Raw genomic sequence first — 27,476 nt, 5'->3', positions numbered from 1 at the left:
ATTCTTAATAAAATGAGTCGCAAAATCAACCGTAATGTTCAAGCAAATTACAGAAAAAAAAATGATCTAAATCTGTTAAGTAGTTCTCTTGTTTGCTAACTAAGCAGAGTTAAGGTTACGCCCCGAGGCAGACGCGTGAGTGAAGAGGGCCCCACCACATGCCTGCAGCCCGATGAGTCTCTCTCGGATTCACGTTAATAAATCGGTACTGCAAGCGAACTATGATACTTAGCGTGATGAGAAAGTCGCAAATCAACAGAATGTTCAAGCAAATTACAGAAAAAAAACCCAATCTAAATCTGTTAAGTAATTCTCTCGTGAAAAGCGGACAGACATACAAACTGGTCTAAAATAGTATAAGAAATTTCACGCTTGGACCACGAAATTTTTAAAACCATTTTTTAGTGAGCACCTATGGGCCAAGGGTAACCTACATTCCAAATTTCAAGTCCCAAGTCATGGTTTGGGAGATTTCATAATCCAGCACAGCCCAGAAAAGAAGATGCCAGGTTAACACTGACAAGTCAGGAGAACAAGTCAAGCATAGTTCATTTTAAGAATAAACAAAAAAAGTTAAAAGAGATTTTTGCACAAAAAAAAAAAAAAAAGACGGTAGCCCTGATGATGAGCTATATTGCCGAAATGATGTGTGTCTTACCTTCTGTTCCTTTCATTGAGAAAATAACTACATTTTTTTCATTTGCAGATGCATGCTGAGGCAGCTATTCACTTACTATACAGTTCAGCTTAGCCAAATCCAGCCTAACAAGCCAATCAGTGCAAAGTTCTGGCCAGAAGGGCCAAAAACTGTTTAGTAGTGTCTCATTAGGCTTAAGCCCAGCACAGTTCATTTCCATTAGAAGTCAAGTTAGAATAACTTGGTTCCGCAAAACAAGGATAAGATAAGTTCTCACAGTTTACTGTTACACACTGAAGTCCAACAAAATCATCTGAGCAATATTCGGCTCAGAAAATTATGGTCCATCAAAAAATAGCTTAGTAGTAACTCATCCACAACATTTAGAACAAGAACAAGGAAATCTTCCTCAGCAAAGCTCCGCTCAGAAAAGTCTAGAATTTTTTAGCAGTCCAACTCAGCCTAGCAAAGCCACAACAAAATGTTCGTCACAGTTCATAGCCAAGAAAACTCATCTTTTGCCTACCAAATTTCAGTCCCTTCAAGAAGAGCTCATCCAAGGTTCACCTTTTAGATCTCATTTCAGAAGGCATAGGCAAGACAAGTTAGTCCTTACAAAGACCAGCTTAGACGAGGCTAATAAATTTTAATAAAGCCTATGTCATTGCACAATAGCAAGGCAGCGCTCATGTCCACAGAGTTTAGCTCAGTAGAATCTAGGCCAGAACATCTTGGCCTAAAAATATACTAAAACACAATCACCACAGTTCTATTTATCATTCTCAAGCTCATCAAAGCAAAGCTAAGGATACTCAAGTGAACATAGCTCAATCCATAAAAGCCAAGTGCAGTAGAGCCCAGATTACAACGAAAGCAATTTATTTCTTGCATAACCCAATGTCATGCAAGGATTGCCCTGTTTTTGACAGCCCTTGGCCTTGACTCCCTAGGAAAACAATAAAAATTCCAAAAAAAAACCTTGCAGGAGAAAAAATTGGAAGAAATCTTGGGAAAGGCAATTCAGGGCAAGACCCCCTTCCAGGAAGGATGGGAGTGCAATGGATGTCAAAAAAATGGGGTAAATACAATACACAAAACAGAACAGAAATAATCCTCTTCACAGAGCTAGATGGTCACTCTATCATTGCCACCTCAGAAATACAATACAGCAGTACAAACTGCTTTATCCGTGCACAGCACTTCTCACTAAGTGCAGGTGCAGAGCGCTGTGGCAACTCGCGATGCAAAATTCAAGAACAGATTATATCACTGACCAAATGAAGAACTATCACATATAAAGGTACACATTTGTTCAATGCATCAAAGCCAAAGTAGAAAATAATTAACATAAACAAAAAACAACAATAGCTATCTAGATAGATAGATAGATAGATAGATAGATAGATAGATAGATAGATAGATAGATAGATAGATAGATAGATAGATAGATAGATAGATAGATAGATAGATAGATAGATAGATAGATAGATAGATACTACCATCTAATTGTAGAAACATGGCCAGATTGTAAAAAAAAAAGTCAGACAAGTCAGACACAGTCAGAGTCATGGAGACCTCTGCCAATTAGCAGCCTCCCTTCTACTGGTCACTTGACAGCTGAGTCAATGCTGGGCCGGCCAGTCTGATGAAAGGACCCTTCTACCTGATGATTCATGTGCTTCTTTATCTGAGATATTACCTAAACGTCATATTATTATATTATTATTATATTATCGTATTGTTAAACATTACCAAGGTCATACCCAGTAAACCCCTCTTCAGAGGTATTCAGTCCGGTTGAGGCCAGTGCAACAATGCCCTGCTCAGCAGACCTAGCCAATTAAGGCTGACCCAGCACAGTCAAGACCACCTTTTTTTACTATAGTCTAAAACAGAAGATCTAGATTATTAGGGACATACTTGGGATTGTATATTTGCTAATGGTGGAGAAAATACCTACTTATATAGAACTGGTGAAGAAGATGACAACTTTTATGGACCCTTAACATGAAATCAGATTTAGAAAAGTTACAGCATTGTTGCAAAAAACTGTCAGTGAAGTAAGAAGCATACATGATATTATACAAAAAGTGATCACTAAGTGTTGAGTTATTGCCTGAGAGGGGTATTCCATGATAATGATTTTAAAACTGGCCAAAAGTTAGCTCTGATTACTAAGACATGTGAATTACAAGTGTCTAACAGATGTGGTTCACAACAAACAATTCTTGTTTCTGAACCAGCTCAAATGGGTGGTGAATATCACCAAATCAGTTACTCTCATTGAATTTCATAGCAGGACAGCAATATAATTGAAGGTTGCTTTTAACCTAGACAACATGTACATGGATCAGTCCCTTTAAAATGCAACAGTCAAGCAATGGACATAACAATTCAGCCATGGCATTGCAGTGATCAAAGTTGACTCAGGGTCTAGCCAGCCTTCGACCCAGTATTGACCCTGTGGAGCAAATCTTCATGAAAAATTAAAGAGCAATAGTCTGAGAAATAGCAGACATTTTAGGGAATATTTATGTGGTTTGAATCCATTCATCATACATAGCGTAACAGGTCCAGGTATGTGCACATTGAACATCTAAGATTTTAACTTCTAAATTAAGGCATTCTCCGTATTTAATGTTCTAACGAGATTCTCAAGCCAATAAATTTGAATGGGGAGAAATTTAATAATCTTTAAATAACTGGGATTAAAATTTGGAGACATAACTTTGACCCGTCCTCTAGACAAATATCAAAACAAAGGAAGCATGGTGTTATAATTCATTTTTTAAAATTTGAGCCTCTTTTCTTTATCATTTATGTCGGTTACAAGTATTTGTTTTTTATGTGGAACTCGTTTCTCTGAGTGGCGCAGTGGTAACGCTGCTGCCTCGCAGTAAGGAGATCTGGGTTTGCTTCCCAGGTCCTCCCTGCGTGGAGTTTGCATGTTCTCCCCGTGTCTGCATGGGTTTCCTCCCACAGTCCAAAGACATGCAGGTTAGGTGCATTGGCGATCGTAAATTGTCCCTAGTGTGTACTTGGTGTGTGTGTGTGCCCTGCGGTGGGCTGGCACCCTGCCTGGGGATTTGTTCCTGCCTTGCGCCCTGTGTTGGCTGGGATTGGCTCCAGCAGACCCCCGTGACCCTGTGTTAGGATAGAGCGGGTTGGACAATGACCGACTGACTCATTTCTCTAGTTATTTGTTACTTGTATTGTTGTTTTTTAAAGGTTAATATATTTTGTGCCATCCTGTGATGCCATTTCATTTTTTTACAAGTGTAGAAGCTTTGAGGTTTATTGTTACTGTGCTAGTTGACATGGTGGGACAGTTGGGAGTGGATGATGTCATTGTTATGACAGTAAAAAGATAGAAGTTGTGAACTTTTAGGTTGTCCAAGCTTGTGGATATTGTGCTTAAAGGCTTTAGATTTTTATTTTTTACTTATGTATTTTGGCTTTTTGCATTGAAAGTATCAACTATGAGTTTAATTTTGCTTTTATGATCCATTAACAACCTTTTGACTAGAATTTGGTTTAGGGTTTTTGGCTCTGGTGGTAAATGAAGTCTTCCTGGTTTTGAACTTCTAACTATTTTTTGATTTTATGTTTTATTTGATATACTTTATTAATCCCCAAAGGAAAATTGTCTTATAACTTAATTCCATCTTCCAGTCCTTAAAATTAACTCTGTTGGCCTGCCATATACTTCTATCTCTGGGACAGCATGTGGTATTTTTTTAACACCAAAGTAATTCAAGGTTCAAAACATTACCAGCAAAACAATTTGCACAATTTTTATGATGTTGAAGGTGTAGTCTATATTAATTAAATATCTTAAATGGCCTACATAACTGTCGATTTTATACTGATTTCTTCTGTTTGCAGCTGTCATTCAGATAAAGCCATCAAAAGTTGTCAACCTCTGCATTTTGCCTCATAACGCTGCCTCAAGGCAATGCTTCTCTGCAAAACTGTGGATTCAGACAGTGTCCACACCCACTCTCTTCTCCAGATCTGACCCCGGGTGACTACCACTTCATCTTCAATCTGAATGACTGCCCCCGTGAAATGTGCCAATGATTAAGTCAGCTGCAGAAGAGTGGTTGCACAAGCAAGGCAAAACTCTGTATGTGAGTGGCACAGAAAAACTTTATGGATATAATCAGAAGTTTATTAGAGTTCATTTTGACAGACATAACTTCTTTCTTTTTTCTGGTGCTTCTCTCGATAAGTCAGGCTCACAACTCTTTGATCACTCCTCATACACACATGCATCTAATCATCATGCACACGCTGCATTTTATGACTTGTCTGGCGTGTGACCTGTTGTCACTGGTAAATGTCAGCAAAGAAAGAGAAAGGGCAGGAAAAGCATGGCGACTGTCATCTGAAGGGTGAATCATCACAAGATGAGGAAAACTTTCAGAATTTAGCCAACTAAAAAGGAAATTTGACCACAAATGCGTCAAGTTCTTTTTTAGTCAAACAATTAATGTAAGTGTTGCAACAACATCTTTCAGGAAGGATACACTCTTATACTTGTGGAACATTTTAACAAACAGTCAACGCGTTAGCGCTTGAATATATATATATACACATATAAGTATATGTATTAGTGTATATATATATATATATATATATATATATATATATATATATATATAAGTGTTTGATGCCCTTGACAGAAGTCACTTTACCCACCTGGATGCAGAGAGAATACTCTCTTAGCATGATGAGCCAAAAGATGAGGCCTTTACTTCAAGTGACTTTTTGATTTTTTGTAAGTGCTCATTTTGTGACTGGCTCACTTCAATTAAGACCACTTTTATTTGACCCCCTCATGCTTGTAATGGTGTGAAGCTGTCGTTTGAGAAGTTGTAAGTTCCAGTTATGTAAGGCAGAGCTGAAACTAACTCAACCAATAAGTGATATTCTGATACTGTCATATGGGGTATACTGTTTAGGAACAGCCAAGAACACAATCCCTACATGGTGGGTAAAACTCTGATTGGCAAATGAAATGTCAGTGTCATGGTTTACTTTAGCTCTCAAGTCAATGTGCTTTGTTCTCACAGATTTAAGATGGAGCACATATAACTGTTTTTGTGGTGTTATTGTGCCAGTAGTGCAGCTGGGCATGACAGCACATGATATGTAGTGCTGGGGTGGAATCAGGGTTATCATATATAGCAATGGTCTGGAGTGGGGAGCATCATATGCAGTGCTGGGTGTAAAGCATAGTCAATATAGGGAATGGGCTTATGATAGGAGTAGGGCCATATATAGTACTAGGCATCGAGTAGGAGTCTTTATATGCAGTACCAGGTATAGAGTGGAGCTATAACAATTTGTGCCTTGCACACAACTGAGACCATTATAGTGTTAAATGTGGATAGAGAATATTATATATATTTCCAGGCAGTGAGGGCTGTGTCATATAGTGCTATAGGAACAGAGAGACGTCAACATACATAGCAGTATTGCATGGTCTGAAATTATCATATGCAGTTATCATAAAAAGAAAATAACTTTTTGCATGTGGTATAGTGCAGAGCAACATGCAGAGCTACTGTGTGTAGTTTCTCACATGAGCTGGGCTATCATATGTTGAAGGGTATGGACTGAAGTTTTCATATGTAGAACCAGGCTTGGAGCAGGAACATCACATATAGTGATAAACTGGTACATCTCTGGCCAATGTAGCCCTCAAAGACTGACTTGGATGAAGTCACTACTATAAAGAAAACAAATCTTAAAAATGAAAATAATATTGTAAAGCCCAACCAGTAAAATTAATGGGAAGCTGTAACACTGTTGGAACAACTTTCTTCAATTTGAGAGGGGCTCTTACTGTGACGACTTCAGGGGAGGGAACCCAGTTTGATGAAGATATATGTGTGTGGCAAAAATATATAGCAAAAATGTCCCAATGATAAACGAATTATTCTTTTAAATTAAAAAGTGTGGGCGCTTAGGTCAACGGTGAGCCTCCCAGGCGGCCTGTCCTTCACCCTGTCCATCCTCAGCCTGTAGCCGGACTGCCACCCCTCTGCAGCAAACTGCCAGCCTAAGTCCGCTTCAGGCCAACGATTAGCCAAGCAAACAGACCTTTACGCCTTGTGAGTCTTGTGCCAACGAGACAGCCGTTTAACTTCATTTTGTGCGCGGCTCGGCTGTTCCTTAAATTGTTTTGCAGAAATGCATGGAAAGGGAGATAGATACGAACAGAAAAAACTGCGTGACATTGAAAAACATAAAAGGGCGTTAAAAATAACCGAAGTCACTGATGGGACAGCGCAACTTACCTTTACGGGCGGCAGTCGTCACTTAACGAGGCATCGCAAATAACAAGACCGGGTCTTGGCACACTCCACGCCCGGCTGGGTTGGGGCTGCCACCTGCCTCTACGTGGCCATCACTTACCAGTTTATCAAACGTCAAAGTGACGCTACTAAGTATTTAGTTATTTGTAACATATAAACGTTCACATATGTATTGTACAGAAGGTGAATAGCAGGTATATGAGTTATAGAATGATTAGCACCGCTACTCTTAAGGTGAGCTGCTTCACCGATAACCTCCGACCTGCCACCTGGCATTGTAAACAGCACGTTATCAACAGCAGGTCTGCTTGTTCACTCATCTGTCCATTTTCCAATTCATTGAATCAGTTCAGAATCGCGAGACTCGCTTCTTTTAATCAATTATTATAGTATGGATATGTAAGTTACAGTATATACCCTGCAACCACTCACACTAGCGACAAAACCACTTCTTCTGTATTAAACAACTGTCATTCTTTTTTCTTTACTTATACCTTTCAGAAAATAATGTATGCGTGTATGTGTATACACACACATATTTATGCGTACATACATACATACATATAAAACAGGAGATTTGTTTGTTGTTTCTAAATAGTTATTTATTTTGGTGTAAATTCGTAATGTTTACATCAGAATATACTATTTACAGTTTTATTACGTTGGTTACTATTAGTAAAACAACAGACGAACTTAATAATTTCCTACGCCTCCCTTGATTTTTATGTGAGCTCATGACAGGTTTTCGATTTTTTACTCTCTAATATTACTTTTCTTCATATAAGCAATACCGATTCAGTTATCGATTGTACTTTTATATGTAAGCATGAGTAAAGGCATGAGTTAAATCGTTAAAATCTCCCTTATATTATGAATTACACTACTAATTACATTTCCCATTTATATTACTAAATTTACAGGATGCTAAAATTGCCTCCTTATATGCTTTGCTGTAAAACTACTATCATAAAACTATAGAAGAATTTTGTCGTTAGATAGTTAGATGTTTTCCCCAAGCAAAGCTCTTATTAATATTACAAGGTACGATGCGATTGATTTATTATTCTTTGACTAATTTTAAATATGCTTTAAATTGTGCACTCGCGCTGATATTTACAATCACAAATACTGTATATTACAAAGAGTTTTATTTCCTGCTGTTACTTTTAATGATTGAAATCAAAGTTCTCCTGTTGACTGCGTATCTGTCTTTCAGTTCTTACATCAGTTCTATACATTAATACTACTTGAATACCATTCCCTATTGTAAATCGAGTATAATTACCTGCTTTTCTTTTTCTCTTATACCCTTGGTCGGTGTTCATTTATTACTTTGAACTTTAACATTACTTTCTTTCTTTCTTTCTTTCTTTCTTTCTTTCTTTCTTTCTTTCTTTCGTTCTTTCTTTCTTTCTTTCTTTCTTTCTTTCTTTCTTTCTTTCTTTCTTTCTTTCTTTCTTTCATAATAACACTGATTGACACACAATGGACCCTGATGTTATTGACTGACCGAAACTAGAACTAATCATTACCTTTAACAGTACAATTTCTTCCCGTATTCGCACTTTCAAACATTAAATAAATAAATAAATGTTACCAAGCTCGTGTGAAGCCCTTCTCCTTGAATTTGAAATGCTGCGACTCCCAGGTGACTTTTGTTGCGCAAAACAAGTGTGTCAGTCGGACTGACGTCCCGCACAATAGCACTGTAGCGCCTACTGTAAAGTAAGGCATAGGATTTCACCTTCTGAACCAGCGCACAACATGGGTTTCCACGTAAGCCTCGATCATGTGAAAGGGAATTACTCACTCTGAGCTTTGCTGTGCTCAGATGAATACGTTCCCTTCTGTTTCATAAAGATTATTCATATCCGTGTTAAACTCGCTGAATCGTATTTTTGCCTCTTGTCTTTCTGGTGAAATTAAAAAAAAACATGACGTAAATTTTGTTTAGGGTTAAGCAACAGCTATATGTTGAATGAAAGACAGGACCATGAATATTCGCTTCAACTTTGAGTCGTTTGAGCTGTGGACCACCTCTCACACATGCTTCACGCATGCAGGCTTGTAATTTAAAGCCCTTTATGCTTTTTATACATGCCTTAGGCGAGTATTTGTTGTGTGACTTTCATTAACACTCGTGGCCGCAGCAAAGTGTCACCGCGGTAAAAATGCCTTTTATCATATTTTCAAAAGGAGCGTGTTGCCTGGAGAGCCCCAGCTTTTGTCTCAATGAAGCCTGGTGGCTTATCTAACGAATGCTTTATTGTGATACTAGATATCCTTCAATTTCAGGAGTAAAATCAAGACTTAAAAACGCCACCCTTAACGCCAGAGAAACTCCCCCACAAGAATAAAGTGCTTAGTCACTGCAGTTAAGTATTGCCCAACAATGCCAAGGTGTGCAGAGCTGCTATACCCACTGAAAGTGTACGTGTCCACTGTTAAACCTGTCATCCACGCACGGAGTGGTCTGGAATGCATGAAGTCTTAAACCTGAGTAATTAATACTTCACAAAAATATTTTAGCAATCGGCAATTAAAAGTGTACAGACAAGTGGCAGACCGGTCAATTTCTCCCTAGTGGTGACAATTTACTCTTTTTATCAGGTGGATTGGGCTCTTGCTCTAGACAGCCTGTTTCAGTCCGGCGGTGTTCTGCTGTTAGAATTATTTCGAGCCTGCCGGTAGATGCGTGTCTAGCTGTGTATCCAGATTTGATCGCACATCTCAATCTGTGGCTATGAGTGAATGACTGACTACACAACTGTCGCTCGCTACTTGGCTGTAGCGTTGTGGCTACGTATGGCTAGAGGTGCGACATTTGTCTGAAGTCCCTTTCTTAATCCAACTCACTACCCCTCTTTATAACTATCGTGACCGGCGGACACTGACCTGTCTAGGGTTAATCTTTGTTGCTGTCCTTCACTGCGAGCGTCCGCTCATCTTCTTTTGCAGAGACAGACAAGATTACTTCGCGCAACTTTAAGAAGATCGGTTGCTGGACATGTCAAAGTCCTAAAACGGGATCCCCGCCTCCTCTTCCTCCTCCTCCTCCTCCTACTACTCCACCTCCACCCCCTCTGTCGGGGTCACATGGAGGAGTGGATCACATGGAAACAGCTGCTTGCGGAAGCTCACAGTCTCGCGCGTTACGGAGACGCCGATGCGCTGTGTTCCACCGTCACTTGCAACAGCGGACAGAATGGACAGATTGACTGTGGAAATCGAGAGTGCGCGACCGCGCCTGAATGGGTAAACAATATTTCGTCGATATTGGAGAGCCGAGTTGTTCTCCTAAAAGTGCAACACGCCCCTTTTTCTCACAGCGTCCAGGTGCCACTTTTGAGTCAAATACTCACCTGTCCACTGACCACACACTCCACACGTACTACGAATTTCCTGCTGCATTTAGTGACCTCTGTTTTGTCGATTCTAATTCCTCAACTAGTTTTCTGAATTTATTCAGAGATTCAGTAGGAATTGGCTAACTGCATTGTATTTCATTCTCAACGTATTTGAAGGAGTGTAGCATCTCAAACGAAAAGCACATGGAAGGAATAAAGAAAAGGCTGTCAGCAAAGGAGGGCTGACGGAGGAGTTAGTCCACTGTTATGCTGGGCACTCTAATCACACTCATAAGCTGGTAAGTCCTTCGCGTTACTTAGATGTCCATGACACCTACTGTTGGTACAGGTCTTCTGATCCTTGACGGGATCCAGATGAGAAAAGTTAAACAGGGGATGCAACAGGAAATAAGTGTGTGATCCCTCTTGTGCTTTTTTAACAGTTTGAAATGATGATTCCAAAAATATTTGCTTTGTAGTTAATTAGGCAACATAAAAAATAAGTCATGCAATACAGAGGATATTGTGAAGACTTCATAGCCTGCTGTGTTTGAGCCATCTGTTGTATAATGAATTTGGTTTAGATGAGGGTCACTCCTCATGCCATCTTAAGTATTGTTTTTCCACCACTGCCCACATGTTTAATGAAAAAAGTCATTTTCAGAGCATACATGTACATGTGTGTGAAGAGGGCATGGTGCTGGTGGTGGGCAGTACTTACAGTGACCTGGTGCAGCACAGCTCAATATCAGAGCTCCGGAGGAAACAAGGCCAAGCAGCTTGATGTTTTGGCTTCCCTCCCTTTGTGTCGGCCTGACCTCGAGTTTGAGTATCTCAGTTGTGTCTAACAGGCCAGAAGTTAAGCAGGAGCTTGGGTACCAGCTACATTACCATAGCACATGCCAGAACTCTAGAGTCTGCCTTCTTGAAGAAAACCCTCACAAGACAATCTACAGTTTTCCCTGAAATTCATAGCAGCAAGATTCTGTTAGTGGAGTTTAGCCTACTTTTTGCAGATCAACAAAACTACAGCTCCCATACCCAAACCCCAGACTGTGCATAATCTTAGGTATTACTGATCAGCAGTCAGACTGATTGGCTAAGTTGTCCTTGCTTTGCTACTCACGTCCTCTGTTCTCAGTTCAATTGTGCTCATCAGTCCAACGTTTCTGTAACCAGTCTTCTTGTCACCTTTTTGCTGCCCAGCTCTGCTATGACCAGTCCACTTGCCACTCTTTTCATAAATCAACTCTGCTGGTCTAGTCCAACTGTGATCTGTTAGCAGCTCTCTGCTGCTGTGACCAGTCCACTAGTCACTGGCTGCTAACCCAGCTACACTGTCACCAGCCTGTTATTAACTGTTTGGCATTTCTGCTCTGTTTTTTATTAATCCTGGTGTTAACTAAATGGCTGATTTGCTCTGGTCTAATAATGACCAGCCTGTCTCTACTTTTACTAGTCTTCTTATTATGGTTTGACAGCCCAGTTCCATTCTGATCTTTCTAGTTGTCATTCCTGAAAGCCTGTTTCTGTTGACACCAATCTTGTTGTCCCAGGTTGGCAGCCCAGCCCCAGTTCAGTTTTGTATATTTTCCAGCTGTGCTCTACAAATACTTGTGCTGTACAGCTTTGCTATGAGCGGTCACTACCTCTTATAAACTGTACCCCATTGCAGCCACTGCAGTTGTCTCAAGCTGACAGCCTAGCACAATCAAGGCCAGTCCAGTGGTAACTGGTGAGTGGCCAGTTTCAGTCAGTGTTGTGGTGCTGGTAAGAGCTGTTCTCAGTACAGTCAGCCCAGTTGGGTGAACTGGTGAAGCATTTCCCTTTGGGGCCCCTTTGAGCACAGCAGGTCCTGTCCGTGACAGTTGGCACACTTATAGCTGTTAATTGCTCTAATAAGCTTAGTGTGTTGCCCGGCTACACAGCATGTCTTTGTTTCTTTTATGTGCTGTGCTGCTTATTGTAAAAAGATGATCCATGCTTGCAGACAAGTGACAGTACTAGGCTGACAGACAAAAGTATAATGTTGACAAGCTTTTAAGCTCTTGCAGTACTTTGCACCATCAGAGATGTTGACAGGTCCTGTACTCCTGGGGTGTAGTGGTACCAAGTCCAGTGGCTCAGAAAATACTGGTAGTATTCTGTAGAGAACAACAGTAGTTTGAGGTCCTGAGGATCCCCAGATAGATGACAGAACTCTCAATGTTCATTAGATCACTTTAAGGTCCAGGAGACCAATTGGAGCAGATGCTGAGTCCTACTAAACCTTATGTACTAGAAACTAAGACAACAAAAAGCTCATTGGTATATAATATAACTGTTTTAAGTCTTGCTGGGTTTTTGACAGCATTCTTACAGTGTTTGACTGACCCCTTGTGGCTGAGAGCCCTCACCACTTATACCACCAAAGGAAATGTTACAACAAAAACAATGTACTGTATGCAATAAAGGAGAGTCTATTCATCAGTGAAAAATAATTGGTGCAGGAAAACAATATTAAAGAAGAGCTAATAGCTGGAAGACACTGTCTTTCGGTGAATTTGCTGAGTCACAAATTCTGGATTTGCAAACATTATTTTGGTCACACGTTTATTCTTTAGCAAATGTACAACTAATAAGCAGGAAAATGGCTCCCCTGGAACATGAGTGGCTAGAGAAGTGGGGAGCTGAACGGCACACAGCAAGGCCATCAGGTGTAGAGCTCTGTTTTGTTAAACTTGAACTGCTCTTTAACAGGAGGCTGCACGAGTGTCGTCTCTGATATTTATGGTATAGCTGGAAAAGTCACTCTTGTACTGCCAAGTTTAAAGAGTATATAAAGCTGGCCTGCAGATGTTAAGGAAGTGGGTCACAGGGTCAAACTGGGGTCATGGTCTGATGTGTCTCGTTGCACAGAGTGAGGGTCACAGGCGTAAAGCTGGAGACATGTTCATAGTGGTGGACTGAGAGGTACAGAAATAAAATGGGGCTAAAGTGAGCCAAGAGGAGTTCAATAATAAGAGAAACAGATCTAATATTGGGTTAGAGCTGAAAAACAAAGCCATAAAACACAGAACAAATTGAGAGCTATAGTCCTATGAAGTAGGCATTCTTAGTTTTAAAGTGGCGGTACACAACTGAACTCAGGTAGCCACCAATCCACAGACAAGGAGAGTCCACAACTAATACATAGAGCACAGAGTGACAAATTAGATTTTACAATACTAACAAAAGGGTCAGAGAGCAACATAAGAAGGTGAGAACATAAGAAGTAGAGTTAGAGGAGAAGAATGCTACAAAGCCAAGCTCTAATAAGCCAGTGCTTATTGCACACAGATAAAGCAGGGCGAGTACAGATTGACAAAACAGTAGGCCTCAGGCCTATGTGGGATACAGGGATAAAGTAAGGGCCTGCTATGAGCTACAGAGAGGAAGAATACTTAGCTGATTTAAGGATTCACAGACAGCTGAAAAGGGAGGTTCAGGTTTGGGTGCACATGATCACAGAGGAGGTCCTCCTCTGTCTGCCTCTCTACAAAAACATTGGGAATCGCACAGTTCAATCTGAAAACAAACTGGCAAAGGATTTCCTCAGGCTGCGGATGGTCTCTGCTTTGGCTTCATCCTCATTGACACTGGAGCGAAAGAAGGGCGACTCACTGAAGCTGAAGGCGTTGGTCAGTGACTGCGACTTGCTGTAAAACATAGAGACATAGGCTTAGTGATTCAAGTTGAGAATGTTGGTTGGATGCGATGACTGCAAAGTGGACACCTGGCCAGGTAGGAGATATGGAGGAGATCATGCTGAGACATGCACCTTATGTTTGGTTCTCCCAGTTTCTACATAAGCTTTACTCTTTTTGCCTTGGGAATTGGCAGCACTTTCTACTTTACCTTCACCTACATTTGTAAGATACTACACCAGACATGTTGGGTTGTTAAGAGAACATGCTAGAATATCAGAGTCAGTCATGATAACTGCTACTGAGCCCCACTCACTCTAGTGAGCACTGCTGAGCATGCTGGCCACTAAAAAGCAGCTTCACCTTTCTCTTTACAGGTTTTGACAGTATTAGAAATAAAACAATCCTGAAATGATATGAGGAGTCTTGGAGCAGGAATGCACCTAAAACATTTTGACTGGCCACAGCCGAACCCGATAGACTGAGTGGGTGTACTCAGAGAGCCTCTGACTTTCATATTTTCCCTCTCCCTTGGTCAGAAAAATCAAGACATTTTTCTTACTTGAGCTGTGGATGCGGCAGGGTTCTCTGCTGTGAGATTACTGGAGGCTGAGGCCGGGGTGGTGGCTGTTGTTGCAGTATCTGTCCTGTGGGGGGCACCCCTTGTCCTTGCTGGCTGGTGGGAGGAGGTGCCAGCTGGGGGTTCACTCCCTCTGCAGATGGACCCTGGGCTTGCTCTTGCACCACCTCTTGACTTTGGGGTTGCCATGGGCCCCCTAATTTCAGCACAAGAAACACTTGATATTGTTACATGCAGCAAAAGGCCTGTTCTCCTGCGCTGACTTATAAATGACACTAAACCTTTTAAAAAAGATTTAAGACAAGACAATCAAATAGAAATGCAAACAATATCCAAGGAAAGGCAGCAAAATTGCACTCGGTCTTGGAATACTGCTCCACTTCTTTGGATATGAAAAGACTGTAAGGGTTTAAGGATTGCAAAGAATGCCACATGGGAAACAGCAGGGGGCAGACTGGAACAAGTACAATACTCTAGAATCATGCAATGCAGTAAAGGAGGCATGCGCAACTAGGGAGCACTGGGGGACTGGGTCTGCTTGGGGCGCCGGAGAGTGGAGGTGCCCAGTTTTCATCAGCTCACCGGCTCCCACAAAAGAAGCAACACACACATTGTTTATACAATCTTTTATTTCTCTAATAAAAACATAAAAAGGATTTCAACACTTCATACATCATTTTCAGGAGGGGGGCATGCATAGCCATCAAAGAGTTTCTTTTTGTCACTCGTCACACTCACGCCCACAAGCACCAGGGCGCAAACAAGGAGCCAAATCTTGGCTCACACTGGGAATCAGACAAAAAGTGAAAGAAAGCTATAGCTTGTCAGAGGGTATTTGGGGTTAGTTTGAGCAAAATGTGTCACAAAAGAAGCAGAGCTACCAATCCAACATGATTTTGTAAAAATGCCAACATGCTGGCCACACACAGCCCACTAATACCAGTCAAAAGTCTGCACAAGCCTAGGAGGTTTCTGCAGTATGCCCAGACATTCCTGTGCCTGAAATGTGCACCTAAAGAACTGAGGGTAATTGACTGCTGGCACCTATCAGGCACTGGATGGATAATGCCAAGCGGCCCACTGCTAATACTTAGGTCACTGCTTTTGCAAACTTTAATGTTTCCCTAACTCCATGACTTATCTTGACAATTAACGTTCAAATGAAAGGCAGATACATCAATGATATGGCCTACAGCTCTGCAGATTCATGGAAGTGGAACTAAGAGAATGGTGTGTGCATCACAGATAATTGCTTGTTGTGGTTGCAGCTGCTTGTTAATGAGCTTTTTTCAGAAGTCAGAGAGAGGCAGAGAAGGAGAATGCAGGCATTTCCAAAACAGGCAAATCGTCCCAAGCAAAGTTCCCAACAGAGCAAGCTTCTTCATTTTGACTGCATGTGCCCTGGGCAGCTTCATCTTATCTGCTGAGCCAGACTGGAGGCAGGACACTGCTACCCTAATGGTTCCTCTCCAAATTCGAAGTCTTTTAATGAATAAAGAAGCTGTGGCCTCGATTCTTCATGGACTCCCAGCCAAGGAAGACATAGATGTGGCAGGCTGCAACTACTGGGTGTACAAGACTGTTATTCTGACTGCAGCTGCTTCTTCTTCTTATTATTCATGTATAACATATGGGTAGGTAACCCAAAAATTGGTCTTCCAGGAAACAGACTCCAGCAGCAAATGACCAATATAAAAGAATAAACTTCTAAACAAATAAATAAAAAAACTCACATGCCTTCTCATAGGCTCAAACTCTTATTTGTTCCCTGACTGCTGGCATGAAACATCACTAATACCCTATGAGCAACCCACATTTGCCTGGAGTATGTAGCTGTTTGGACCTAAAGAACTTGATCTTGAGTGACTTAAAATCTTAGCGGTGGCTAGTGTAGGGGCATTTATCTTTCTAGGAGCTGCATGGATGAGGGCAAAGCCACAGCATGTTGATGAGAGCTCATTGAGCAAAGCTGCATTTCTGAAACAATCTGTTACATAGACACAAAACAGGTGGCCATCTCTGACATCACTGCTCAAGAATTATGTCTACAAAGAGAAATAATGAAACAGACAATGAAAGAAGAATGAAAAGGGAATAAATGATAAAAAGTCTGTAAGCAAATAAAAATTGAAATGAAGACAAGGAAGTAATAAATAAAAACAGGAAACTAGTAAACAAAGAATTGAGGAAAGGTGTGAATATGAAACTGAAATAAAGTATATATAAATGAATTGAACAGAACTGGACACAAACAAGGAAGAGAGATAAAGTATATTTCTAAAAGAGGGAGGTAAGTAATCGTGTAAGTAAATAAACTAATAACATGAGGCAGGTGGGCAAGCAATTAGGACATTTCATTAAACTGGTAATCCCTGGGCAGTTGACTGCACCACTTGTGATCAGAGACAAACTGAGAGGGAATCCAGTTTGCTAATCTCAGTGCCAAGTGGCTGGGCATTTCCTGCTTAAGTTCAAGGTTGCCATTTGCAGCCTCCGTGTTAAATGAAGGAAGACGCTTAGCAGGACAAGTGTGGTGAAAAATGTACAGGCACCTCACGTGTGGACTGGTAGAGGAATAGAGAAAAAGAAAAGACTAGTGAACAACACACAACTCTGTTTCGTACACCACCACCAAGAGCCCTGAAAATCACAATGATACAGAGGAGCAGGCAGCCATTAAAACACGCACATGAACACAGGTGGACGCTACGTCTTGACACTGCATAGAAAAACACAGTCCAGGTGAGCACTGAAACACTGCAAAAACTGCACGTTAATTTTGTCTCATCTTCTTTTTTGGTAAGAATTGCTTTTGTGGTCGGCATTTTAGGTGGCCTGGACTTGTTTTGGTCCAACTGCAATGCCATTACAGTCGAGAATGTACTGTAAACAACCTTGAGGGGCTGGTCGCTGGGCTTGGGTCTTGCTGGACTCTGTCTGACCATCTTGGAGCAAACCACTCTGAAACAGTGAGAAAGCAGAAGAAATGCATATATATGTTAAATACTGTGCTTACTGCATGTGCTCTTGACCGGGGGACCACTGCTGCCAATGTAAATATTCAGTACTACAGTCAATGAGCTCTGATCACCCCGGGACATTGTCTGGACTGTGCAGATATGCTAGATTATTCTATGATAAGACTACCTGGGGCTGTTGGGTGCTGATACTTCTCTGCGGAGAAGCATTTGCTGTTCTGGACAGCACCTGGTTCATTTTGGCCACGACCATATCTGCAATCAGTTGTCTGTCTTCAGCCTGGTGCTCTCCAATGAGCTGCATGGAAGAGCCAATTACCTAAGAAAGAGAAAGTGACAAGTGAACAGTAGAAATTGTGGTTCTCTTCACCCAACAGAATTCCTGATGAGTTGGTTGGTGGAATTCTGATCTCAATCAGGATACACTGGCTGTAAATGACTGAAATAAGAGGAAAAATCAGAATCTTTATTCCAGAGTGAGTCCATTTGCAGTTCTGTTGATAGTGGATCCGCTGGTCATTGAGACAAATCTGGACATTAGATACTGCATTTTAATTCTTCATTCATAAACTTGATCTTGAAATGTTGCAAAGCTGCAACAAAGACTACCAATGCTTTTATTGCTTCCAGCACAATAAGGAACTGTGATCCCAGTTTCTAGGAGTGATACTGACCAAGCACTGGCAGATTATCCTTATTCATTACGGTCCTGCTTTGCCATGCACAAAATATGAAACAGTCGTTAGGTTAGCTAATGAGAAGAATTATAGGATGAGGGCAGCCTGGATGTCACGTTTTCAGCGTCTGTCATCTTGATGAACTATGCTTTGTATTCAGCCGCACAATAAAATTTATCAATGGACCAAGCTAAAACAGGGACATTAGAACCTACTGGGCATACCTACAACTCTATGGATGTGTGCAATAAACAGCCATTGCATGTAGTGACTAGGATTACTCTGCTGCTTACAGAACATTTTAACTGTGAAAGCCAGTTGTACAATTATCTATATGTATGCCTTCTTATTTTTTCCTTTCTTCAAAAAGCAACATTATGAAGAAATAAGTGTACACACTACTGCTGAAGTAAATAATTCTACCCACTGTATGTACAGTATTTATGACATAAATACAAAAAAAACTCAGTGAAGATGGCGGAATTTGTAAGCTTGTCATACTGCTTTTATATCTGATAGCACAACTTCAAGACAGGTTAGGCTGATTTATAGCTTAGCCTATACTAGTATGCCTCACAAATATCCCTGCGTTTTTTTTTGTCCCGAACACTCTCAGATTGTCAATGTCACTCACAAATAGTATAATATATGCACACTTACTTCTATGTACATGTCTATACATTCTCATATACGCACATAAATGTGTACAGCTTAGTCATGTACACACAGAAAAGTACAAGGGTATAATGTGTCCACATGCCATTGGCAGGCAGTGTTTCTTGATGCCTCAAGGCCTTTTGTAACCACTACACAAAGATATTGGTGACTGCCACTTGCTTGAGTTGGAGAGGGCATGACAACAGCAGCTACCTGTTTGGAGCAAGTAGAAATCCTGTCAAGATACAGGGGAGAAGCAAGATCTCAGACCTTATGTGAAATCAGGACACATTAACCCACACTCCTACCCTAATCAGAACGAAGCAGTTACCACTTTTACGAGACTGTGGTTCTTTTTTTGTTTTTGTAACCACCTTACATTAAAAGAATTTTATTTCAAAACCCTAGACAGTACCAAGTGTTGGCATGGTTACAATACATGCACACATATGTAGATCTGCACATGCTCACAATATACACAACCAGAACAGTGATTCTGTTAGTTAGCATACAAACTGTCTCATGCATCATTGGAACTTGGCTCTGTGATAGTGTTTCAATGACGGCATGTACCTGGAAGATTTATGCAATTGCTGTTACGTACCTCTGTAATATAGTCTTTGCCATCTTTGCCATGAAGGGCTTTGACTGCGCAAATATCCAGACCTCCAAACATCTGGGAGCAGGCATCAGTCCACAGCTTGTACCTATTGAGTGGAGATAGTTGTGACAGGTCTGTTTAAGAATTGAGCAGCTTCCCCGCATGTAAGTGGTTGCTTTGCAGATGTTGCACCAGTCTATGGCGAAGAAGCAGGAGTTGTGTTTTTGGATATACTTTTCAGTTTACTGATCAGTTTACATTGTTGTCTATTGTTATGAGCTCTTGGTTGTGAAAGTATGGGAATGCAAGAGGATTGGCTGAATTAGATTCCTTCTTAGGGCTGCTGGGCTAATTCATAATGATACAATAAGAAACTTAACAATAGCATAAGATCTTAGAGTAGAGCTAATGCTTCTCCAGATGAAGAGGAGGCAGTTAAGGTGGTTTGGGCAGACCTAGCACAGTTAACTGGGAGAAAACCCAGGGGCAGTCCCACAGCACACTGGAGACATTATGTCTTGACTGGCTTGGGAGCATCTGGGAATACCCCAGGACAAACTCAAAATAGTTGCCAGAGAATAGATGGCCGCATCCACCCCAGTTCAACATGTTTCCACCAAGACCTTCACCAGGAAAAGCAGAACAGCAGTGTTATTTTTTTAAATCTTTCTTCTGCAACAGTAAAGAAGTGGCCTTCTAGATGCTGAAACATCCATCTTAAAAATTATTCAGTGCCCTAAAAGATTATAATTTTTATAATAATACTGAAATAATTACATCAAAATAAATCTTTTCATGAAATAAAAACATAAAAAATGCAAATGAGAGGAGGTTGTTAAGTTCATCAATTTTGTTTTTTCAGTTAATTATTAAGTAGTTCCAGCATCCTATTCAAATTTTTTCAAGAATTCAGTGCCTCTGTTATAATAAAATATTTGTTACTAGATTCCCATTGTACAGTAGTAAGTGCCTCCTGTTTTTCACAATGAATGCACTGACTAAAAGCAAGACTGAAGACTTGTTCCTGATTTACTTTATACTTGGATGAAGTTTACTAGATCAATTTTATCACTGCTGTTTGATCATTTTGAAGAGCTAGAATGAGCTCCCATATGCTTTAGTTGCCTCACATTTCTATGCAATCGTTTTGTTCACCCCACTGAATTAAAGTTGAAAGTCTGCACTTCAACTGCATCTGAGTTGTTTCATTTAAAATTCATTGTGGTAATGTACAGAACCAAAATTAGAAAAAAGTTGTCTCTGTCCAAATATTTATGGACCTAACTGTAGTTGTATCTGTGAAAGACTACAGAATTTTTCTTTTGGTAGTATTTTAGTTCAGGGGGGCACTTACATAGTTGCTTGCCTCTACATAGCTTCTAGTGTGGATATATATATCTTTTGTTAGTGTGGTGACCAGGACTGCACACCATTTTTCACATTGGAGATAACTTGTGAATTACAGAATTTAAGACAAATAAGCTTTTGTTAATCTTTTGTCATTGTCTTTACAATATGATCTAACATTTTATTTGTTTTAAAATTGCTTTTCTGAGCTGCTTGGAGGATGAGAATATAGTGTCAATATAAGACCATAAATTCTTTTCAGAGTTTGTTTGCTGTGGGTCAATGTTGCCCATCTTGTGTTTATAATTAATATCATGTTTGCCTACATGTAGCACTTTCCACTTGTTGATACTAAAATCACTTTACAAACATTTGAAGATTGTCAGGTTGTTTCTGTTTTTGTTACAACTTAGTATTAACTATGATTCCAAAGGCAGGTGTAAATAAATAGAAAAGAAGAATGCTGATATGGCGGAGATGTGAGTGGAAACTGAAGTTACTGCATAGACAAAAAAAGTTAACCTAACTCTTGTTTATTTTAAATGTTTAGATAAACATTTTATAGTTCTTATACATTGCATGTGTGGCAACCTCATATATTTGAGGGACATTTTCAGGGCTCTAATAAGGTAAGCAATACCATCCAAAAGGGGGGTACTGTGATTAACACCATCTCCGTTTCCATCTGCTGTTCACATGCTTACTGACTGAATGACAAGTGATACAGCTTCTGCTTTTACCACAAAACTCCATCTCTTCCAGGCTAACAATATAAAAGACTCAAAATCACAAGAAATGGTTGTTCATTAGAGGAAAGCCACTTGGGAATGACAGAAAGATCTCTCAAAGTTTATTTTGTTCAATTGTCTACAAGCCAGTTTTGTACCTGCAAGTACATTTTCTTTTGCCATTTTCCCATAATCTGTTACTAAACAGGGTTACTGGATGATACCCCAACCCTTTTTGCACCTAAAAGTTCCTTCTTACTCTTACTCAGTATTTATCAGGATACGGCATGGAGCAGCAGCAAGCCCAACCGGTCCCCTGTGAAGTAATCTGCAATATCGAGTAAAGACAGGAGCAAGTCATGACACAGTTGACTGACTTTGCAGAGGCACAGCACATCATGATGGAGGCATTAAGGGCAGAAATAAGGGCCTTGGGACCATCACAGGTACTAATCCCATTGCCCACCTTGCAATGATATTGAAATGTATGTTAATTTTTGAAACACCTGCCAGCAGGTGTAACTGGTTATCATAAAACTGGGCATAGATACTGGCCTCATTCTATACTGGGAAGGAGCAACGGGTGTATTATGAAGAAAGAGATGCAGATGATTACACCATCTTAAAAAAGGAGATAGTCTAGCAAACAATTGCCATGACTGGTTCTTCGACCCAGATCAACTGTCACAAAGCAAGGTATTCGATTTATGGGGAAAAATTGCCAGATAGCTGAGGTCCAGGGACAACTTCATAGACAAAGTAGCTGAGATGGTATCCTGCAACCATACCATCTATACCAACTATACAATCTATACCAGTCTATACCTACTATCCTGCAACTTTCTGCCTGAAAGCCTTACTTGCCTCATCAGACAGCACTCTAATAATATGAAGGGAGTGGTTGAGATAATTGAGTGTCACTACTCTGCCTTACAAGTGAAGAAACCAGATGAGAAGCACAAGCCTCACCCAGTCTGTCCAACCTTTCAGAGCCCAATTGCAAAGAATCTGAGTTAGGAGCTTACTGCAAAGAGCTGCTGTCTCCAGCCCACAGCTATAAATGTGGCAAGCTGGATCACGTGATTCCCCACTGCTCCTGGCTTGATGAGCTGATTGACTGCAGATAGATACACATTCACATGTAATGTACTGTGGCTGTATTTAACCCTCTCACTCATTCCAGTACAGGTACTGCAATAATAAATGGAAATCAAAGGATTGCTGAAACTGAGGAAAAACCTTGCCTAAAAAGCCACATCTGATCCATTGATCATTCTGCAGTTTCAGTAATGGCCATTGTCCACTACATTTAAGCAAGAGCAGTGGAACAATGATTCACTGAGCTTTGCACGGAATGCTGTAATTTCAATAAAGGGCCAACCAGCATCTAATTCCATTCCTTCAGGTCTGTATCAGGAGTGATCTATTGGGTAGGGTATCTGCACATCAGAAAGAGATACAGTACAGCATCAACTCCTTATCCCTCTGTTCTTTCAAGGAGAGGAGTGTGAGTTGGAATGCGCCCATCTTTTGTGGGCACATTTAAGCACAGAAAAACTACTGGAGAGAATTTAAAAAATTATTCCAATGCTCATTATTGATATTCATTTTGAGTAGTTAGTTGAGAGTTGATATAGTTGATCCACTCAACCAATCTACTTGAGGACATAAGTAATCCTGGTGCTTGTAGATTATTCAACCCATATTCAATATCCAGAGATCATTCCTATAAAACAGTGAATACAAAAAAAACAGTGGCCACCCAGCATGAATTTCAGCCAGGAAAAGAGGTGTAATATTGATTCCAACTACACATTCTCAATTTGTGGCTCATTGGCAGGGGCTATATAAAATTAAAGAATGATGGGGATTGCCTTATTAACCAATGCTAACCAAGACTGAGTCTACCACATTAATTTGCTATAGAGTTGGGAGGAACTGGAGGAGGCTCTGCCAAACTCTGGCACGGTTAGATTACTCTTCATTAACACAGTATCTTTTAATGTTGGTAATGAATTAAACCCCTTTCACAGAAACAACTGTAAAAGGATGTTATTAATGTCAAGCCAGGTCTGAATTCCCTGATTGCTCATCACATTGTGAATGAACCAGGGATCATGGTTTACGAATGACTGTGTCGTCACCTGCAGACAAAGAAAGTAGAAGTTGAGTTAGAAATCAAATGAACTAGAACTAGAGGTTATTGAAGATAGCCCTAGTCCCCAGTCTAGTCTAATTGTTTTAGTGCCAAAACCCGATGGTAGTTATCACTTTGGAATAATTTCTGTTGCCTTAACCAAGTCTCATTTTGATGACTATTTAAGCCACATGTGGATGACCTCCTCAAATTACTCAGTAAGACTCAATACTTAACCACTCTTGAATTGACTAAGGGCTATTGGCAAATTCGTTTAAAGGAAGATTGCATTTAGCACCCCAGTGTACACTAGCAATACCACATTCAACCATTTGGAATATGGGGCATGGATGACATTCCAGTATCTGGTAAATGAAATTCTTTGGCCCCATATAGAAGCAGCTATAGTGCTGCTTACTTCAACGATGATGTCATTAATTTCAGCACCTGGGAGGATGACATGAGACACATTTTGACAGTGCTCAAAGTCATTCACAAGCCCCAGTGTTTAGATTAGGTTTAGATTGACTGAGGCCTTAGGCTACATGGTGGGATGGGGCAAGGTCAAACCACAATGCTCAAGGGACATAACCATTTGTGACTGTCCCTGGCTGCAAGCAAAATGGCAGGTTCAAACTTTCCTCTGTCTTGCCGGATATAAACAATACTTCATGCCTCAGTTCTTTAAAAGAGCTATGTCGTTAATAGAATGAATTTAGAAACAAGCCCCAAACTTGAGTGGTATGGAACTGAAATGCTAAAACAGCTTTCCTTAACCTAAAGATGGCCCTGTTGTCTGTAGCAATTGTGATTGCTCTTGAATTTTCACTTCTTTTTTCTTTCTAGACCAACAAGTCTGACACTGGCTTAAAGCCATGCTTAGTAGAGGGTCAACAGTGCTGAACATCTCATGATTTACCTTAGCCAGAAATCATTGAATCAGAAAAGAAGGTATTCTGCAATCGAGCATGAAACCCTAGTCATTAAGCGGACAATCACATAGCTGAAGTATTATCTCCTGGGTTGGGAATTTACTTTGGTGATTGATCATGCCCCACTTCAGTGGCTTGTGACTCATAAGGAGGCCAACCCTGGAGTCACATGATGATTCTTGGACTTACAGCCTTATAAGGTCAATGCACTCCATTTCTGAGGGCTTCTTCATATTAATACTGATGCCCTTTCCCATATCCACAACTTCTCTGTTAGGTCCGTCTGGCAAATGGTTGGTGGTGGGGGGTGCATGTCAAGCACATGGGCTTGGGGGACATCTTCAGGACTCCGATAAGGTAAGCAATACCACTCTGAGCACAAAGGAGGTGCTGTCATGAACTCCATTTCCTTCCATCTGCAGTTCAGAGGTTCACTAACTGGAGTGACCTATCTCCTACTTCAGCCATAAGCTCCTGCCCCTTCCAGAATGTGATATAAAAGACCTGAAGTCACCAAAAGTGGGTGTACATTAGAGGACAATCACTTGAGGACAGAACAATCCCTCAATGTTTATTTTGCTTATATGTCTTTAAGGCAGTTTTGCACATGTGAGTGTTTTCTTTTTCTAGTTTGTCCTACACCCATTATTAAACAGGGTTACCAGGTGGTACCCCTACTCTTTTGTCGTTTAATATTTAATTCTTACTCTTAAAATATGTTACTATGCTTGAGATTTCTGTAGCAAATACAAAAAGAACATGAACATACAAGCCCTGGGTTTAGACCCCCAAAGGCCCCTGGGTGACTAAACTCCCTAACAAATGGTTAATCATACTTTTAACAGTGCTGCATGTAGACACCCAATAGTTTAATGTTGCATGCTATTTCCTACTTTCATGTTCAAAACTCAATTGTTTCATTAAGTAGGGGAAAGATGTCCCCCTTAGTCATTTTGACCCTTGGAGTTTGCAATGATCCAAAGTCCAATGTTTTAGCAGTATTTCTGAATAAATGAGTAGTATTTTTTTTCAAACTAAGTAAGGAATAAACAGAAATCTTACTGATTGGCAAACATGGATATAATGAGGGTATTAGAAATAAACTTGATCTCTTAGGATTGTAAATCAAGGCAGAGGTAAAGAATTTAGGATTATTTAATGACTCTGAACTAAACTTTAAATCACATATTAACTGGATTATGAGGACTGCATTTTTTCACTTAAGGAATATAGCAAACGTTAGACCTCTTATAACTGTACAAGACACTGAAGAACTAATTCATGCTTTTGTTTTCAGTTGACTAGATGACTATAATGCACTCCTAACAGGACTACTTATGAAAGACATAAATAGGTTGCAATTACTGCAGAATGCAGCAGCCAGAATCTTAACTAGAAAAAGAAGATTTAAGCACATCTCACCAGTTTTAGCATGATAACATTGGTTACCTGTGTTATTCAGAATTGACTTTAAAATATGACTAATGCTTCCTGTATTTTGGAATGCCTGTCCCTCTACTGTTCACGTTGTAATCTTAGATCATCGATTGGAGATGTACTTATAATTCCAAGAGCTAAGCTTAAAAGAAGTGGTGAGGTGGCCTTTTGCTGTTATGCACCTAAAACTTGGAATACTTTACCTATAGAAATTCATCCATTATTTTAACATGGCTTTTTCATAGCTACATTTCAGATGTATTCCTAATAGACCATAAGGGCATTTAATTATCACATTCTTCAGGGATCTGCAATCTGTACTAATCCCTATCCCTATAACACTATTTTCTGGTGTCTTTTCCGGTTCTTCTGTGGTGGTGCAGACACCTGATCAAGGCACCATGTAGCCCCGTGAGATGATGCAATGAAGGTGGTGTCTCAGCTGCTCACAAGACCAACTTCATAAAATACTATTATGTGAAGTATGAAAACTAAGAGGTTTGATTTAGGAACATTTATGCTATGTAGAATGTCCATTGGGGGCTGTGCAATCTTTTGGCCCTGGAAACCCTAAAGATTTTGTTATATGCTCCAGCCTAACTGGATTTTTTTCTGTCCTCCCAGTCATTTGACCTTATCTTGTTTTGTTGTTATTTGTTCTTTAATATTATAGCCTTATCTTAATTATTTTTCTTTTCTTGTAACTTTCTCTTTGTCATCTGTAAAAGCACTTTGACCTACATTGTTTTATAAAAATGTGCTATATAAATACATGTTGTTGTTGTTACATCTTTTCATCAAGCGGGGGAGTTCTTCTTTGTCATTTCGTCATGCAGAGACTTGGTGTCGGGTGGGATGGGGGTTGTGTGTGTCTTGGCCATGATTTTTTAACTGTGCCGGCGCCAATGAGGAGTGGATTGTTGAAAAGGACCCTTGTTATCAGGGGCCCCTGGGTGCATACCCAGAACATCTCAATGGTAGATCCACCCCTATGAACATATCTGACTTTTGAAACATATTGCTTTTATTTTTCTCTTTGGAATTTGTCAACACCACTACCAAATCTGATCTCAGCTTTTTTCTACCCACCACCCTAATGCGTTTGAAGACATCACATCTTAATCCTGCCACATCTTTGATTTTGCGTAGGCCATCTCGTAATGCTACCACCTGTCTTAAGTCTCTACCACTTGAAGTTTGAGGCCACCATTATTAACTGAACAAAGGGTCAACAGGCATATAGGTACGAAGCTCACCTATCTGTCATGGCTACTTGCTCCAGCATTGCTGAGCCAGTGTTTGTCTTCCAATTGCCAGAAATGGAGGTCCGCCTGTTGAAAGGACACAGTAGTTTAAAAGCAAGCACAATTCTGCTCATATAGTGAATAGTCACAAAAAACATGTATTTCTATCTTTCTTACAGTGCTTTG

General features: G+C 40.3%; 3 protein-coding genes across 8 annotated transcripts in view; all 3 read right to left on the bottom strand.

Moving 5' to 3' along the window:
- The window catches only part of LOC114669016 (peroxisome proliferator-activated receptor gamma), a 44,648-nt gene extending 34,651 nt beyond the window's left edge, over nucleotides 1-9,997 (bottom strand). For both annotated transcript variants that reach the window (XM_051921490.1, XM_051921492.1), the window contains exon 1: nucleotides 9,856-9,997. The gene's annotated coding sequence lies outside the window, so the exon portion shown is untranslated. The remainder of the gene's footprint in view (nucleotides 1-9,855) is intronic.
- LOC127525813 (peroxisome proliferator-activated receptor gamma-like) overlaps nucleotides 1-10,156 on the bottom strand; it is a 249,439-nt gene extending 239,283 nt beyond the window's left edge. Inside the window, exon 1 of one of the 3 annotated variants that reach the window (XM_051921496.1) lies at nucleotides 10,033-10,156. The gene's annotated coding sequence lies outside the window, so the exon portion shown is untranslated. Of the gene's footprint in view, nucleotides 1-9,855; nucleotides 9,998-10,032 lie in introns of those variants that run through there. The other 2 variants (XM_051921494.1, XM_028825104.2) reach the window with 2 other exon arrangements.
- syn2b (synapsin IIb) overlaps nucleotides 1-27,476 on the bottom strand; it is a 270,752-nt gene that overhangs the window by 191,426 nt on the left and 51,850 nt on the right. The window contains exons 8-13 of one of the 3 annotated variants that reach the window (XM_028825452.2): nucleotides 27,303-27,377; nucleotides 19,469-19,571; nucleotides 17,700-17,849; nucleotides 17,447-17,513; nucleotides 14,535-14,748; nucleotides 12,883-13,984 (exon numbers count right to left, since the gene is read on the bottom strand). In XM_028825452.2, coding sequence (XP_028681285.1) covers nucleotides 13,849-13,984; nucleotides 14,535-14,748; nucleotides 17,447-17,513; nucleotides 17,700-17,849; nucleotides 19,469-19,571; nucleotides 27,303-27,377 — 745 coding nt within the window. In that variant the 3' untranslated portion in view covers nucleotides 12,883-13,848. Of the gene's footprint in view, nucleotides 1-12,882; nucleotides 13,985-14,534; nucleotides 14,749-17,446; nucleotides 17,514-17,699; nucleotides 17,850-19,468; nucleotides 19,572-27,302; nucleotides 27,378-27,476 lie in introns of those variants that run through there. The other 2 variants (XM_051921476.1, XM_051921477.1) reach the window with 2 other exon arrangements.

The sequence above is a fragment of the Erpetoichthys calabaricus genome, chromosome 18 (genome assembly GCF_900747795.2).
Source record: "Erpetoichthys calabaricus chromosome 18, fErpCal1.3, whole genome shotgun sequence".
Lineage (NCBI taxonomy): Eukaryota > Metazoa > Chordata > Cladistia > Polypteriformes > Polypteridae > Erpetoichthys > Erpetoichthys calabaricus.
This window is presented reverse-complemented; position numbering and strand designations above follow the sequence as displayed.